The sequence below is a fragment of the Aplidium turbinatum genome, chromosome 12 (assembly GCF_918807975.1).
Source record: "Aplidium turbinatum chromosome 12, kaAplTurb1.1, whole genome shotgun sequence".
Taxonomy (NCBI): domain Eukaryota; kingdom Metazoa; phylum Chordata; class Ascidiacea; order Aplousobranchia; family Polyclinidae; genus Aplidium; species Aplidium turbinatum.
The window spans coordinates 5,950,323-5,968,966 of NC_137483.1; the positions used below are offsets into that span (position 1 = coordinate 5,950,323).

General features: G+C 36.9%; 2 protein-coding genes across 5 annotated transcripts in view; one reads left to right on the forward strand and one right to left on the reverse strand.

Moving 5' to 3' along the window:
• Positions 1 to 5,862, forward strand: part of LOC145781074 (uncharacterized) — a 54,930-nt gene extending 49,068 nt beyond the window's left edge. For all 4 annotated transcript variants that reach the window (XM_082592813.1, XM_082592817.1, XM_082592816.1 and 1 more), the window contains 2 exons: positions 3,868 to 3,963; positions 4,697 to 5,862. In XM_082592813.1, coding sequence (XP_082448939.1) covers positions 3,868 to 3,935 — 68 coding nt within the window. In that variant the 3' untranslated portion in view covers positions 3,936 to 3,963; positions 4,697 to 5,862. The remainder of the gene's footprint in view (positions 1 to 3,867; positions 3,964 to 4,696) is intronic.
• LOC145781078 (uncharacterized) overlaps positions 1 to 18,644 on the reverse strand; it is a 446,514-nt gene that overhangs the window by 311,154 nt on the left and 116,716 nt on the right. The gene's annotated exons all lie outside the window — the stretch shown is intronic.

Here is an 18,644-nt window from a genome sequence, read left to right on the forward strand (position 1 = left end):
GTTATGTTGCGTATGTTTTACTCTTTAGTTCCGTGAGTGACGTTGTACGCATGTAAAAATAAACGATTTTCACATAAAGTCATATTTTCCAAAAAATAAAGTCATATTATTGATTTTTTAAGGTCATATAAAAATGGCCCTACTGATGAGATTGAGACCAAAACTAAAACCGGAAATTTTAACAGCACAGTTTGGAATTGTTCAAAACAAAGGGACCACAAAAGGAATTTTTACATTAAAAATGATAACAGGGTATGTCCGATTCTTCTGTGTACTTAGAGAATTTTGTATTTTATTCTACAATATCGTTTCTTATGCATTCTTGCATTTTATCCAGTGTTTATCTTTGACTGCCTTTCCAGACGGCAAAATCCGTCAGACGAATTTTGTTGTCTGGGTTAGTTCAAAATATGTTTTTTACATCAAAGCAACATTTTTCATTATTAACATTAGAGGTAAATGAGATATATAAATAGAAGTGTTTTGTTAGTTGTTCGAGTGTGTTATTGTTCAAAATACATGTAAAAACTTACATACGAGTTATTAATTACGGAGATAGCATAAATTTGATGCTCTAAAACAAAGTCATATATTATCATAATAGTTTAGTCAAACTGGCAAATGAGCGGACGACAGTTTTTTTATGATAATACGCGGTCCATCAATTTAGAGTACTAACTGGCAGTATTAACCGGCGATTCAATTCGATAATATCAAACCTCCATCTTTACAATCTGACTACAAAAAAAAATTAGGCCTATATCACTCGAAAGTTACGAGTAATTGATTTCAACAACCTAATTTTTGGGAAAAAATCAACTTTACGACCGGTATTGCGAACTTTGATCTTCCGCTTTGCAAGGCAACTTGATAGTTACTTTGCGCTTTAGTCCAACGTAGAGTGGTTTCACTTTAACCTGAATAAAAAAATGTCTACTTCTGGCTTTCTTTCCCAATTAAAATCATTAATCAACGCATTCGAAAAGGTTTTCCAGAATTTCGTTATTGTGCGGTGACATGCATTTCTGTGGTAAACAACTTTCCACTTTTTTCTCCGCTATTCTCTTTTAAATACCGGCGCGCGTAATTGGGAGTGGTAATTACGCAATTCATTATGACGCAACCAAAGGCTTTAATTTATCGCACGGCTCACCCAGACAGTAAGATCCGCCATTTTTACATTGATTTAACGTCTGCAGACGTTGAATCGTTGTAAAAATGACGGATTTTGCCGTCTGGGAAGGCATTCAAAGGCAAAAGAAACGATAAATTGTGGAATAAAATACAAAATCTTTAAATAAACAAAAGGCGTCGTTGGGTTTAGAATTTTGTAATAGTTGAAGATTCTAATATATTCCAAGAAAAGTTTACATGCAGACGGCGACGCAGGATGCATGTCAATTTTATCTGAGCAAACATTAACAGTTCAAACATAAATTGAGCAAACAGTTCAATTTAATAGTTCAACCATTTTTTGCTAAATTTCATTTCAATTTGTTTTTCTTGTAAATACAAAATTCTCTAAATAAACAGAAGACGTCATTGGATTTACAGAAGGATTTTGTTGGATTACAGAAGGATTATCGTTTGATTTTCAAAAAATTACTGAATACGAACTAACCGATATAGACTGCAGCCAAATAGGGAACTAGCCAAATCGGACTAGCCGAATCGGGCTGTAGCCGAAAGGGGTAATAGCCGAATCGGACTAGCCCAATCGGACTAGCCGAAACGGGCCATTCCGGTTCAAAGTAGCCCCACCTAATTTTTGTTTGGCTGCTTCAATGTTTGGTTACACCCAATGATGACCAAATTTGAGATATTTAGCATAAATACTTTAAAAAATACACACAAATAACTGTAAAATGTGTTCAAAGTAGACTAAAGTAGGTGGCGTAGCCTTTGATGAGTGTGAAGTTCTTTTTAAGACTACACTACCTCATAGATTGTGAGTAATATTGCGTTTTTGACAATATATTTATTTGCAAAGGAAAATTTCGGCAAATTTTGTTCGCCCGAAAAAAAAATGTTTTACTCTCCTACGGCTATGACTTCAGGGCTCTCACTTTCAAAAAAATTCAGTTCTATTTTGAAATTTTAAGGACTTTTAACACTCACTAACGCCATTGGCTGTCATTTTTGTACATTATGCATGTAAATGATCGTGTATTTATGATACTAGGTAACTAGTGTTTTTTTTGTAAATCTAGTTTTTTTTTTCAGTCAAATCTAGTACTTTTTCATGACAAGAGAGTGGCAACAGTGTTTTCGATGATTCACAGTTTGGGTTTTAGGAATAGCTAACTGACATTCTGTAATGCAAAAATGCCTAAGCAAGCTAAATCGTTTTCAGCAAAAGTTGGACAGATTTGTTGAGATTTTCCTGATGACTTTAATGCAACTCTCGGGGGTGATTAAAGGTGCAATTTTTGCGAGTTTTTAGTGAAGTGTGATAAAAAGTATTTTGTTGAAAGCCACAAGAAAAGTAAACACCATCAACCTGGATTGGAGCGACAACAAGTATCGCAATCAAAGCAAACTTTTATTGAACAAGCCCCTTTTATTGAACACGTTTGGGTCTGAAATCGACAAAATATTAGCCTATGTTTTGGTAACTGGTAACAATTCAAGGAAGAACTGTGGCCTTTACAAATAAGCAATTTCGTTAGGTCAAAATAAAGTCAAAAATTTGATAAAAATAAACTAAAAAAAATTTTTTAGGTCAAAATAAAAATGGTTCTATTTATTTGTAATGGGTATCTCAGTTGGATGATAGTTACCAATGTCCATTGTCCAGTCTGTTTGTTTGTTTTTGTTTTTCATATCTTTATCCTGCATTGCGGGAAAGCGGACTTGAGCGCTATGCATCGGTGTACGCCTTCCGACGTACACCTGACCCACGCTGCAGCCGACGGCAATGTCTGTTTCCGGTTGTCTACTCTACTTATGACTTAAATTTGGTACTACCCGTTACTCGAAATCGATCACTGGGTAGAGGCAATTATCGTAAAGTTTCTTGCCCAGAGAAACAACAGCAAGTGCGGGTGACTGGAGTCGAACGTGCAGGCTTTCGACTGCGAGCCCAACGCACTAACCACTCGGCCACTGGGCCTATGTGGCACTCGTCAATTGCACGTGCCTACCCATTAACCTCACTAACTCCCCTCCTCGGATATGTATTTACAGATTACAGCATTGCGCAAACAAAATATGTGATTGAAACAAGTGAAGTTTATATCATAGTCTATTAAGTTTAAATCTAGTTGAAACATCGAATCAAAATTAATAAGAAAATGCCAAAAGCTTTTATTTTGCGAACCCTGTGAATCTACTGTAGGCCTACGGCTACGGATCCCAATTAGTCTGCGAACCCCAGTTTGGGAATCGCTGAACCAGAGGAAGAAAACTGCAAACGTATAAATGCATTTAATTTTTTTTTGGGACTTGGAAGGGTTTTAATTTTTAAATAATTTTTAATTTTTAAATAATTTTTAAAATTTGGTTTAAATTTTGGTTAGGGTTTTAATTTTTTTTTGTGTGTTTTAACTTGTACTTGAAACAGAAAAAAACCTATCAAAATACCTTATGCAAATATCCTCTAAAAACACCCTTTTTAAGTAGTTATCGTTTTTTGCAATAGTTTGTAATTAACTTTTGTAGGCTATCAGTTGTGTTAGTAATATATACACAAAAAACGCCTTCAGGGTGACATACCTTGTAGGCTATGTAATGCATGGTAGGCCTAATGCTTTGCTGACTTATGTTTTGGTAATATCTATCCACCTTGCGTTTATTTGGGTATAGGAAAGCCTCACCTAGCTAACACTGATGTAATCATTCGAACCTTGAGACACTTGCTTTTTACAGAACGCAAGCCAAGCTATCGATATTCCGGAAAATCAAAAAAAGATATATTGATTGGAAGGGTTTCCTGAACCATTATCTTTGCTTTTGCGTTACGCTGTAAGTGCCGTATATTTTGCTGTACTTCATTGAACACATTAAAATAATGTGTATTTTATATTGTGCAGTATCCATCGCAGGTGTTGCCGTCAGCGCTTTACTAAGCAGACCGTGTCGACACAGCTGTATAGAGGCGCAGCTGAGCACACTACTATCCTGAATTAATTTCTTTGTTGAGTACCAAGCAGAAAAGACTTGAGACTGCTTTAAAAAAGTCTTTGGTATGACCCTACATGGCATCGAATCGTTTATGTAGTGAACGCAGTGTGTTCCTGGATGTTGTTTGCTTTGTTTCCTTGTCCACAGGGAAATATCTACCTTCCTTGGTCAATTTGTTTTTACAGTATAAACAACAGTTTGTGGTATAGTGTTGTGAAGTCTGCCCTAGATGTTTCTCATTTCAGCTTGAAATTTCTAAATACGCTAATAATTTTGAGCTTATGTGCACTTTAAATGGCAGGTGTTAATAATTTGTTTGTTCATTTAGATATTTACTGAAATTATGTTGAATTGATTTTAATACCTGATCAATGATCATTGGAGAATAAAGAATCCTAGCTTTACATGCTTGCGAAATCCTACCAAATATTTCTTTTTAACCTAAAATTAACCGGACTGCCTACGTCATCATGTTGCTTTTAATGGCTTATCCTGACGTTTTGTTTATGCAGTTTTTAAAGCAAAGCATTATCTTTTTTTAGTTGCTGTTCCTTCTGTTGTTGTTATTGTTTAGAGAAAGAGTTAAGAGCTCATACACATGCCATACTCCTTTTGGACCGTTGAACCAAAGGCATCAAACGCAAGCTATCCTGACATCATAATTGGACAACCTTGTGTTTTCTGCTTGTGTTGTACTCCACAACTCTTACTTGCACCTTGCATGGTGGCATGCCAGGAACAAATTATTTTGTGTTTTTCTTTTTTAATATGGTAGTAGCGGTGAGATTCGAACCCACGCCATCGAAATCACTTGTGTTTCTCTATTGTAAACAGGGTAGCTTCTCTCCTGCTAGCTGCTCAGCTGAGTCAGCTCTTAGCTATTGGTCATACCAATTTTCAACCTTTTGATGCAACGTTTTTATGATTGTATGCTCTGATTGTATATGTTAAACATTGCAAATAATTTTTCTTGCCATGCACTTGCAAACTATTATTCTCATTGGATGTTTACTGTTTACACAAGATTACAAATCACTTTTATGTAAAATGTTTCTTGATTTTTATGTATTCGGCAAACGGGTTTTGAAAGATGAATTATATTAAGTGGCGCGGGCTTTTTGAAAAGTTTTCTCTTTTATTTTAAATTTGTTTTTTTGCTGCTGTTATTATTGTGATTCACGTACTTTGCCTGCTGCCTGTTACGTAACATTATTACGGGCAGTCCAGCAGATTGGTTCTTGCTTAGTTATTTCATTTTTAGTAGTGTAATATTTCATCATCCTTTTATCTCATGGTAGAAAATCTCGAGACAATGCTAACGTTTTGACCTAACAGCAGCGAGTATAACAAGGGCGTGGTTTCTCACGGGTTATTTTAGGATTTATTTCGTAACCAGCAAGGTCCTTGAATCGAGTGGAAATGTATAGCTATGTGAGAGACTTCTTTTTTAAGTTAGTAGAGTAGTGGCAGTGCATACAGCATTGGGTCATTCAATGTTTTCGTAAGGATATAATGTAGATCTCAACGAAATCTGATAAACTAGTAAGTAGCCTACCACTAGGATAATGCAAGCAGTCACTTGCTTCCAAAGTAATTTAATACTGAATCCGATTCATGTAACATTTAAGTTGCACATGTTGCGAATTATAGTTTTATTCAAGATTTATTGGTGAGGTGTCATTTATGCAAAAATCGTATTTTATGGTTTATCGTAAATATAAGTTATCCTCCATCTTTGAACCGTTCTGCTGGGAGTTCCTTCCAAATACTCACCTATTGGTGCACATCCCTGGAAAGGTAATTTAATACTGAATCCGATGCATTTAAACTTTAAGTGGCACGTGTTGCGGATTATAATTCTATTCCAAATTTCTTAAAGGGCGCGGAAACCCAAATTAACTTTTGCGAGTTTTTTGTTTCAGCGTGATGTCATTGTGTACAACATGCGTTTTAGAAAAAAAAATCCCAGTTTTGTTGCCCTCGTCTCGCTAAGGCCGCTTTTGTTTGATCCCCGTTGGCGAGGCCTCGTGCTTATCCAGCCGTGACGCTGTACGCTGTGACGTCACAAGGTACATAAAGTATTTTTCGAATTAATTGAAACTGTCAAGAAAACAGGCTGAATTTGTGTATATTTGGTTTATTGCAATAATTTAACAGATGTGTATAGTTTAATACCTAATGTGGCCTCCACCTTCTTTCAGTATTGCACGAACACGGTTTGGAACAATTTTCAGGTGTTACAAGGTCAAAGCCTGCAACACAGAACAGCAGTGTAAAAAAATCAACGGTTTTTTTTTTTTCGGTAGAAAACCCTGACATTGCAGCATCTCAAAGATCAGGCCGCGAAAAGTCAGAACACAAATGTCTGGAACAGAAATAGCTTCCCAGTTTCTTTGGTTGGTGGACATTCTCCGGATCCGTTGTCAGCAGGACATTCAGCAGCTCTTTAACGTATCCTTAATAAAAACGTTAAGTGAACGTCTTTGCGAGAATTGTTAAGTTTCATTTTACAAGCATTTATCTTCAGCCTGTTTTCTTGACAGTTTCAATTAATTCGATCAATACTGTATGTACATTGTGACGTCACAGCGTCACAGCTGGATGCGCGCGAGGCCTCGCCAACGGGGATCAAACAAAAGCGGCCTTAGCGAGACGAGGGCAACAAAATTGGGATTTTTTTTCTAAAACGCATGTTGTACACAATGACATCGCGCTTAAACAAAAACTCGCAAAAGTTAATTTGGGTTTCCCCGCCCTTTAAAGAAGTGTCAATGATGAAAAAGTTGTATTGTTTGTTTAATTATCCTAAATATGTCCTCTATCTTTGAACCGTTCTTCTGGGAGTTCCTTCCAAATGCCCACCTATAGGTGCACATCCCTGGAAAGGTAATTTAATACTGAATCCGATGCATGTAAAATTTAGGTGGCACGTGTTGGCGATTATAGTTCTATTCGAGAATTCCTAAAGAAGTGTCAATGATGAAAAGACTGTACTATTTTTTTAATTATCGTAAATATCTAGGAGTAAGGGAAAGGTGTGTATTTTGAACCCCTTAAAGAAAAATAAGCACAACTCAGCCAACTTCCGGTCAATGTGTATTATTTTTCACCCAGATACAGTCTAGGTACTTGCAAACCAGTGTAGAAAATATAGCCTACATCACGTACAATAAAAAAATACAGAATAATTAAGCAATAAAAAATGGTCCAAATTACACATATGGTGTGTATTTTGGACCATCGGGGTGTGTATTTTGGACCATTGGAGTGTGTAGTTTGAACTGAAGTTGCATGAGGTCTTCGCAATGAAATTTATGGATGGCGGTTCAAGAATTCCTTGAGCCAATCTTTTTCAGCCAGACCCTTTTCACTGTTGAAGCGGGTATTGATATTATTGGCAGACGCAATGTCATATGCAAGCTTTCTTAAGTCTATGGTCCTTAAACCATAAAATCTCCATTACTCCATTTCCAAAACATGTTTGACCAGTTAATCTTCAATATTTTCGGGAAGATCAAGTTGTCGACCAATGGTTTTTGACACTTGTGGAGCATATTTATTGGTAGCCTGTTATTAACACGTCTTAACACTACAGCTTTGGGAGTTTTGAACTGACGCGATGCTGCATAGGTGAGATGGCTGGTCCAAATTATACACTGTTAAAAATTAACAACTATGAATTCCACACTTGGTTACAAGTCTTATAATTGATCACAACATCTCCTTATAGGTTAAAGATAATTATAGTTGAAGTTGTATACAGCTGTTAATGAGATGCTAAGGACAGACTCAACTAAAAGGCTAGTTCATTCCTTGCACCATTGTGACTGCATCACAGATATAATTTATTCTACATTTGCACCCACATAAGTTGTAGCCTAAGTATCCAACTATCCATGCCACGATTTATTTTTAAATAGGTTATATGTTATGCATAGTGCAGATTGGATTATTTTTTCGATTTGCTTCACTTGACAAATTAGCCAAACTATTAAGCTGGTAATCAGCAAGGTCTACAAGCGCTGAATCAATATAAAATAGATCTGGATAAAACAACAATTTATTGTAAAAGTGTGAGAACCTTAAAAGGTAAACATGTCAAACTCTTTTGCAAGTTTTTGCGTTTTTTTATTTTTTTGTAATTTACTCATTTTTTTTTATTTTTTCAATTTTTTTTTAATTTGTCCCAATTTTTCTTTTTCATAAATTTGTTAATCAGATCTCCTCAAATGAAGCAATTCCCTCACATGTGGATTTGCAGTTCGCTCGCACTCATCACTAACCGCCATTTGGCTACCTACGACAATCGCAAAGCAATGTAGTTTGTTTCAATGAACGTCTAAGATTGTTCAGAACAACAGATCAAATAACTTAATACCCCAATGTTTTTTCGAAAATTCTATAAATCAACATGTTGCATTGGTAGCCTACAGAAATGATTGAAAATTGCAAAAAAGTCACATAACAATGAAATCCTGTTGAAAATATGAGCAAGAAAACTGAAAATGTAAAAAAGAGGAACATTTGAGCATTTTTGGGTGTCCTCGGAGGACAATTTACTTTTCTTCAAAAAAGAGGACAAATCCTCTTAAAAGAGGACATATGGTAGCCCTAAAGTTAGGGCCTGCTTTACGTGACTTTTTAAACGTAGGCTACTTATGTGGTAGCCTAAATGAAGAAGTAGTTACTTAGTTAGGCTAAGTTACGAAAGTTTTAAACGTATAGGCAAAGTAACAAGTATCTACAAACATGCAACATATTATAAAACATAGAGAAATAAAACAAAGTAACTTTAGCGGGTTTAACATGATGTATTACATACACAAATATAACGTAATTAAAATTAAACTCTAACGTTTTCGTAATCATTCCTGTGTCACTTGTTCGGTTTGTGCTTTTCAGTCTGGAGTGTCGTTAGTACTATACAGTTACAGTGCAAAGTCAAATTTACCTTACAATTTTCGTTTTATTTATGTTGCAGATATGTAATTCCTGATGAGGACACACGTACGTGTCGAAAACGTTAGAGTTTATTTTTAGGTTGAGAATTAAAATAAAGTTCAACCAGCCTCATGTTTAAAAAGAATATATATTTCACTACATAGTAATGAGCATCTTCAGTTCTTATTCAAATAGAATCTAGTTGAATAAGAACTGAAGATTCAAATAGAATAGCTGACGGCGGACATTCGGAAAACAGACGTTGCCGTGACAACCACTGCTACCGATGTGAAGAGACTGGACACTTAGCCAGGAGCTGCCCTTTTGATGAAAAGGCTTGCTACAACTGTCACGGAGAAGGTTATCTGGCCAAGGATTGTCCGGAGAGGAAGTGTTTCCGATGTAAGAAGATGGGTCATCTTGCTCGCCGGTGCATTGAAGACGGTGAAAACTTTCACAGTAAACGTAATGATCATTGTTTTGAGAAACGCTGTCGTTGGTAGATCATGCAACGATGGATTAATGAGAACTGTTTTATTGAGTAATTAATTGTTTTTGTGATGTGTTTTGTATTGATTGTGTTGTTATATTGTTTGCAACAATATTCTAAGGGGGGGCGTATGTCACAATCAATGTGCGAGGTCTCGCGACGGGCTGCTTTGTATCTTGACAGAGCGTGTTGTTTTGATTGTAAAATTTTGGTGCGATGTGTTATTATCGGTTATGACCTGAAGTAACCTTTGATTGCGAAACTTTGTTATGTAACGTAGTTCTAGACCATTCTGTAAGATGCGAACCTCGAACATTCTGTTGTTTTCTTAATCACCAAATATCGTTTGTCATGATGTCACAAGGATGTTTACCAATAGATCTCTGATTACGAAATCATTATTATGCAATGTATTTTCTAGAATCATTTTCCCTACGTGACAATCTAGAAACTTCGGCTTGTTTACGATTTAGTGCAACTTGACAGAACCATGAGTCCTATGATGTAACATTACGTAACCTTCTTGAAGTTACTATACTGAAAAACCTTCTATAAATAGTGGTGTTGTGGTAACGTTTATTTTAGATGTAAGGTCTATTGTTATTTAAGGTCTAATGTTTGTTTATAATAAGGCTGTCTGACTGCTTGATGAAATTTCTATCTATCTAATTTATCTAGTTTGGCTATCTGACTCCATGAAATAATTTTCACACAATTATTGTTATTCGAATTATAATTTTAAATTATCAGAAGGCGTTCATATAATATTGTAGGTCTATACACAAATTGAATTTAAACATTACAGAATAGTGAAATTGTAAAACAGGGAAACGTTATTACGAATTATTACATTTTTAACTAAACAATCAATTTAATGTTTTTCTCAGCTGCGCTGGTCTGACTGTGTCTTTTTCCAAATGCGAACAAATCATTTTATATTATCAGTCCCCTTTTTCTTATTCACTTGGGGGGCAGATTACATGGAAAGTTACAGAAACATTAAGAAATAAATTTAAGTTAAACTAGTTCAGGGAAGCAGCTGACTCGATGACTAATATAGTCTTTCGCTGCTTCCTGTCTGTTGTAGATTCTAGTTATGGTGCTATTTTATTTGCATTGTCTATATTTTGTACCGTATACTTTTCTCGCAACAGACAAAATAAAAGGTTTCTCTCTCTCTCTCTCTAGTTCACTATAGTAAAAGGCAGGAAAACTTACATGATGAAATAATGGATCGCTACAGAGGCCCCCCCCCCAAATTTGGGCTAAATTGGAACCAAGGGTACCAAGTTTAGTTCAAATTTAAGGAGTTAAAAACGTTAACACAATTGTAACAGACATAGTATGAAATAGGTATGTTTAGTGTTTATGATAATAATGTGGTGTTGTGTTTGTGATATCGTGTCGCGAAGTGATTCTGCGTGGTTCCACTGCCTTCCGCAAAGGAATGTCTGAGTTTGTGCCGTGTATTTGAGTCCGCTGCATGAAAAGTTTCATTGCTTTATGGGCGCCGTCGCAAGTCCTGGGAGGCATTCATTGTTTGTCTGAGTCTTTTCGTTAAAGAACAGACAGTGCCCAGTGCCTCCATCCCTGGGTTGAGTACCGATATTTGCTTTGTTGAAAACGTACGCGTTGGTTTTATTAAATGAGATATTGAAATTGATCTTTGTTCAATCGTTGTTCTTGTGGTACACCTAACAATGGCTTAGATGGAGCCAGATTCAACATCTTATTCTGAATTCTTAAGAATATTTTCGTACAAAACGGTACTGATAATTCTATTTTTCCACGTTTTTCCAGTTTCCACCAATCGTTATTTTCGCTTGGGTACCGCTTGGATATACATAAATCAAAATGTTTTGTATCTAGGCTTATCCACAAAAGGAATTGAATTGAAAGATGTATATTATTGTCAGTATTATTTAAAAAACGACCGTGCTGCCACAGTGTGTCATCATTTGGAGTAACGGTAGGCCGTACAATAACTAGACCATGTTACCATTAATCTGCTCTCGTCTCATTTATCATATCTGATGTTATCGTTAGTGAACCTGATGTAGGCTTTGATAAGTTGGTGAATTTTGTCAGCGTTCCGTTGTTGTCCGGTATCCCTAAGCGTTCTTGGTTGGCTAACTGATTTGTTTTGGCAATTAGGTAAAAAATTTGTTTGTTGTCAGTAACGAGCACACTTTCAACGGAGAGATCACCAGCATAAAAGCCCCTACTTTCCGTTTCTAGTGGTGTGTAGTAGGAATTTCATTCGTCTTTAAGTTATGTTTACAAATTATCAAACCGCACACGTTTTAAAACTTCTGCTTTGTTGCATGACCTGTGTACGAATATTTTCTTGTAGAATCACATTTTTGCGGCTCAGATGTTACGAGGAGTTTACATTCGCAGTGAAAAATTAACCTACTGCCATCAATGAAGCGGCAGAAATCAAACTGCATTGTTGAATTTACTGATTGTTTACTAATTGTTTACTAATTTTTTCTTCACATAATTTATTTCTAATTTTCTTTTTAACGCTAAAGGAATTTTTTCCTTAACACTCTCTCATAATTAATTATTGTCCGTTATGTTTTCTTGACCACATTTTTTGGTTACTTTGTTAAACCGCAGCTTTTAACCTTACTTACTACGCATGATTCATGGATAAACGGACTTCATGCTTAATGTGCTCAATTATTTTCAGCTTTTACTTTTAGTAAAAACTAACATTTTTACTTAATTTATTTTGAAATGCAAAAAGCAGCATTTTTCGCTTTGGGAAAGTAAATAACAAATTATTGCAGTTTCATGAATCGATTATCTGCTCTTGTAATTTGTCACAAGATTTGCTTGCTATGGAATCGACCCTTTTGTAGCTTTTGATTAGTTTTCAAGAAAAGCTTAATTTACAAGTTGTAAATTTCATATTTTTCCAAAAGTTTTTATATTTGAATGCATATAGTCATCTTCATAATATTTTAATTCAATCGTTTCATTTTTGCTTTGGTGGTTTAATTTCTAGGTAAAATAGCTCCTTTTACCCGGTTTAAACGCTTCTTACAATTAACTTCTGAATCAAATATATTTGTAACTCATAGAACGCCTTCGGCGTGACATGCCTTAATTGGTAATACTTTCTTTCCAGGCAGGAAAATCCCCCGTTTCTACATTGATTCAACGTCTGCACTCTGCAGTCGTTGAATGAATATAAAAACGACAGGTTTTGCTGTCTGGGTGGTTCTTTGTTTTGTTCATGGCTATTTCCATAACTTTTATTTTGTGTTTTCATTCAGATCTACCTTGTATGAACAACTGTCCTCTGAGCACCGGAGCTATAGTGGGTATAGTGATCGGAGTCATTGCCGGGATTGTTTTGGCGATTGTTGGGATTTATTTTTTTGTCAAGCAGTAAGTGCTCTGCGTTTTACTGTATTTCTGCTAACGGCATTTTTGCAGAGAATGTATGTATGTCACTATCAAAAGAAAATACTTATCTCGATTTCAAAATATGGTTAGAACAAAAAGGTATTCATATTAGCTATGCTCTAAAAGAGCACATCTAAAATCTAGATTCCATCATGATATACTAACTGATAATGCTATTGCTAGAGCAAAGCAGTTTTAAAAAATAAAGGGTTTTATGATATTAATTTTCTGCGTAACGACTTACATTTACAATCGAAGTGATGAATGTAAATCAATAGTTAGGATTAACCTCGCTTATCTTCTTCCATTATAATTTAATACAAATAAATTACCTAGCTGGTGAAGTTCATTCTTTTTGCATTAATTTTATACAAAAACATAAAAATACAACTATTACTCGGTTTGCTTTGTTCAATGAATTGCTGGTGTTACTTCAAAGGTCCAAGCCGGCTCCCTGCAATGATGTAAATTATTTAAACTGCCGCCAAAACTGCAGTAGTGCTCTTTTTCTATTGTTGGGAACAGTTCACTATGCAGATAGATTAACTTGGTTTTGTTGTAATTTTTTCAAAATTAAGAAATGTGTGCAAGCTTTCTCTTAACAGCTGTTGAAATGACAGCACTAGCCTACTGGTCTGTTGGAAAGCACTTTATTGCTGTAAACGCAATGTTCTTGTAGATGTTGCAAGAGAACATTGAACTCCTGCATGGCGTGATGAAAAGGTTTAAAATTAGGATCAAACGTTGTTTGAAGTTTTGAGGTTCATAATTTTTTCTTGTTTCATTTCTTACCAACAGAAGGATTTGCCTCTTTTTGTTGATTAGTTTAGCCACGTGATGCCTGCCTTGGCTTTCAGCTTGAAATTTTGATATACGTGTAATAGTCTTAAACTTATCTGCATTTTAAAAGGGATTAGTGATATTTGTAATCATTTCGATTTTAATACCTTCTTAAATCGCAGGGTGTTAATGATATGGTGTTGGTCGTAGCTCCGCAAATGTGTTGTTCTGTTACCCAGTCAACAGACGTTGTTTCAGCCCAAAAGTAAGATCTTCTGGACTACAATTACCTGCATGATTATGGCGGTCTTTTGGGGCTAACTTGCTCATAAATTAGAAAAAAGGGATTTATTGTAAGTTAGCCCCAAAAGACCGCCATAGTAGTAGTAGTAGTAGTAGTAGGCATCCTTCCATCTTTTCAGATGATGGTAGCACTCTGGGTACGGCAGCTTCTCATATGGCTCTGAAGTCCAATCCTGGCGTGGCAGTCTCGTCCACAGTTTGGACATATGAAATCAGAGGAGTTCTGAGGCTGCTGTCTCTCTTTTCTTCTTTGTCTTCTTTCCTCTAGTTGCTTCCTCCGCCTCGACTGACCCTTTGCTAGACCCGCACTGACTTCGTAGCGCCATCTGTTGCGATTTGCTGCGATCAGTTCCCAGCTGGCAGGGTCTATGTCAGTCTGCTTCAGGTCTCGTTTGCAAACGTCTCTGTAACGCAGTGCGGGTCGTCCTACTGGGCGTTTCCTTGTGGCAAGTTCACTGTACAGAATGTCCTTTGGAATGCGCCCATCCTTCATTCTGGATACATGCCCCAACCAGCGTAGACGTCGCTGGCAGAGGAGAAGGTGTATGCTCAGGGAGCAAGAACGTTCCAGAACAGTGGTGTTGGGTATTCTGTCCTTCCAGGAAATACCAAGAATGCGCCTCAAGCAACGAAGGTGAAAGCTTTTAAGGCGGTTTTCTTGTCTGGCGTAAGTGTTCCAGGACTCACTACCGTACAGCAGAGTACTAAGAACACACGCACGGTACACTTTGAGTTTTGTGTTAAGTGTCAAAAGATTATTGTCCCACACTCTCCTCCCGAGTTGAGTCATCACTCCTGCAGCCCTGGCTATCCGTCTGTCGATTTCCTTATCTAAGGACAGGTTGCTGGTGACCGTTGAACCAAGGTAGGTGAAGTGGTCTGTCACTTCGAGCACTTTTGGTCCTATGGTAATGACAGGTGGCTTGGGGACATCTTGGCCCATGACTACTGTTTTCTTGATGCTGATGGTCAGTGCGAATTCCCTACAGGCGTGTGCAAACTGGTTGAGCAACTGCTGCAGCTCGTGCTCGGCGTGTGCTGACAGTGCTGCGTCGTCGGCAAACAGCAGTTCTCTGATCAGCACTGTGCGAACCTTCGTCTTGGCTCTCAGTCGGGCCAGGTTGAACAGTTTCCCATCACTGCGGGTGTGTAGGTGGACACCTTGTGTGGAGTGACCGAATGCAAAATTCAGTAACAGAGAGAAGATCATGCAGGTAGTGGTAGTCCAGAAGACTTTACTTTTGGGCTAAAACAATTTCTGTTGACTGGGTGACAGAACAACACATTGCTTTGACATACGGTATTGAAATGTTTTTCGTAGTGTTTCAAACCTAAGCATTATTTTTTTCCAGTTGATGCGATTCTCGTAATTGCTGCGGTTCTTGTGATTGCTGCGATTGTTGTAGAGACAAAGACTAATCAGCTCACACTCATGCGATGTTCTATTTTGGACTACTTCTATACTACTAGAAATGACTTCATGACTTTGTTCTTATTTATCTATTTTCAATAACCTCATCGTCTTCGGAGCAACATCATGACACACTGCTGAGTTAATAAAAAAAAATCATCCCCATCTTCCTTGTCGAGTAGAGCAGTTGGTCTTATGAATCTTCAGCTCTTCTTACGAGGTGGACGCCTACCTTCGGGGAAAATAACATCATGCTGTAAAAAATTATGAGACCACTAAAAAAGTTTTAGCGTCTCGGGCAAGCATGTGGTTTCAGCCTTTAGTATGAGATCACCTTTTTAGCACTATATTTGAATATACAAACAATTTGAAATATTATTATTACAAAATTATTACAAACAGCTAATGTTTGTAATTAACAAATTATTACAAACAATTTGAAATACAAACAATTGTTTATTTTGTTGATTTTTCATTTTTTATGTTCAAATCAAATATACTAAAAAAGTCAAATGGTCTCATGCCCAGTGCCCGGAACACAAAACTTTTTTCGGAGCCCCTGTCCTTATTTGCATATCGCGCATCCGCACTCAACCAGGTTATCAAGCATATAGAATAGGACGTGGCTATACCTACGGCTGTAGTGTTGCCAGATAAGAAATTTTGCCCTAATTTGAAAAAAGTTTAAAGCCATTGAAGACAAAAACTTGAAGTTTTGGAAATTTTTAAGTTCTGGCACTCCTGGGTAGAGAGCAATACTCTTACCCTAGCCTTTACCCTGGCAACACCTGCCACAAAATAATGCTTTTTGATCGCAACTAGTGCCGTAGATATAGTCACTTCGTATTGAATATTCTGATTGGTAGCTGAGCTAGCATCCACTCACAAAGACAAACGTCACTAGTTTGGCTGTGGTTGCCGCGATATGCAAATGGAGGCGGAACGTACGTGCAGGGCCTCCGAGAAAAGTCAGCACTGGTCGGAAAACAATACGAAAATTGGGCCCCATAATTATTTTTTAGCAAATGTACATCTAATTTGTATCTTGCGTTGCATGTTCGTGTTAAGCTGAAATTAGCCTACTTTCTTCAGCATGAAAAAAACTTCGTTCAATGTAAAAATTATCAATAATCACTGGATTACACTTGCAGCAAAAATGCCATTGAGGCAAACTATTTTGTCTAGAAAGCTTCGTAAACACACCATACAGGCAACGAAAATAGTTCAACCAAACATTTAATTCAGGAGTGTCCAAACTTTTTCCCACGCGAGCCAGATTTGATAATAAGTGTTCGCGGGCCAACAGCCACAATAATTTTTCTGAAAACTGCAAGTTGAATTTATATGATTTTTGTGTGTATGCACTCTGCAGGCCAAAAATAACACATTGTATAACAACAGGCGCGGGCCATACAAAAACGTCTCGTGGGTCGGAGTTGGCCCGCGGGCTGGACTTTGGACATCCCTGATTTAATTCAACCCTTTCTGGACTTTTTGCAATTCAAAGTTACAAATCACAGCATCAAATGATAAAATTTTGCGACATCTGAATTGATGCACAACAGGTATAGTATAGTTAGGCTTTTCAATCCTAGGCCTAGGCCTACTGGAGCGCAAACAATTCTTTACAAATTTCAGTAGTTGCTAAAACCACGTTCTCAAAGCGCAACCGTTGGAGGTAGCTACCGGAACACAAAAAAATGATAACAAAACTATTTGAAAAAACCTTTCGAAAGTTGCAATCAATGATTCCTTGTGTAGAGGTTATGGGGTGGTTCGTTCTGGTTTGCAGCTGAAAGTTGCTGTGTGGCTTTCTGTCAAAAGTACCAACTCATCCAAAATGTCATTGTTGTAGCCTACAAATGGTTTAAATTTGTCCCACATGCCCGCAACTGCACAACAGACATACGATGAAATTTTCATGGAACTTCAAACTCATCGACGATATGTTTGAGTTTGTTGATACATTTGATACATTACTACCTTCCAAAATCACATCATGAAAAGCATGACCACCAAAAGGCTACTTGACCACAAGAAAACAGAAGATCTTTTAACTATGATAAAATTACATTCAATTGCAGCAATAATAAAATCAAAAGTTTTAAAACTGTTCGGCCACACTAAAAGATCACAATTCGGAATCAGCAAAGTTTGCACAGAAGGAAAAGTAGAAGAAAAAAGAAAACCTGGCAGACAACCAAAACGATGGCAAGACAACATCCAATCATGGACCGGACTCAACTTGGCGACACTGGGCGAGCTGGCTCAAAATCGCCACTCTTGGAAGCAAACAACTCATGTTGATGCGCAATTTGCTGCAGACGGAGATGATGACTGATGATGGTGATGATTCATAAACAAAAACTATACAGGATTTACTTTCTTTAATCGTGCTTGGACTGATACCTTTAACTTTCCCAGATAACGTATGTTGGATACAACATCCTATGCCTGGCCAACGCAGATTTTGAAGTTAAGGTTCAGTTGTCAAGCAAAAATAGTTCCCGCTTAGCTAAAACAGCACCAGTTTTCAAGTTGAAACTATCAATACAATAGAAACCGTTCAGTGATACAGAAATCATTTCAGCTTCAGATTTTACGTCTTGAAGCTGTTAACATCGCCTACCTTAACACGAAAATAATTTGTTCTTGATGAGAAGCATCGAGAGTGACATTTACAATGATTGAGAAATACTTGGAACTACGCACTTCATTTAAGAATTTGTTGATTATATAGTTGGTACATTTTTACTTTAGTACCGTACTAAAAATGGGCCCCCTCAAAAGTGCAAAAACAAAAAAACTACTCGTTTTTCCTTTACAATGTTTTGCTAGGGGGGAAACTGGCCCGACTTCCCCCCCCTCTCGGAGCCACTGCGTACGTGGAAAAAATTGAATCCAAGACAAGTGTTTCCCAGAGATTACATTACGTCTGACCATGGCCTGTGATCTAACCCTCAAATTATCATAAAATCTTCATCACAAAACAGCTAGGGTTACCGGGTATCGAACTCAAAACTGCTAATTTTGGGCTTGGTGCAATAACTGTGCCATTGACCATAAAACACCTTTAATGAGAATATTCTCTGAAGTATTGCAGCAACGAATATATATCTTGACTTAGTCGGCTATTGATGGTATCTTATATTGTTGTATTGATTGTGATGTAACACTGCA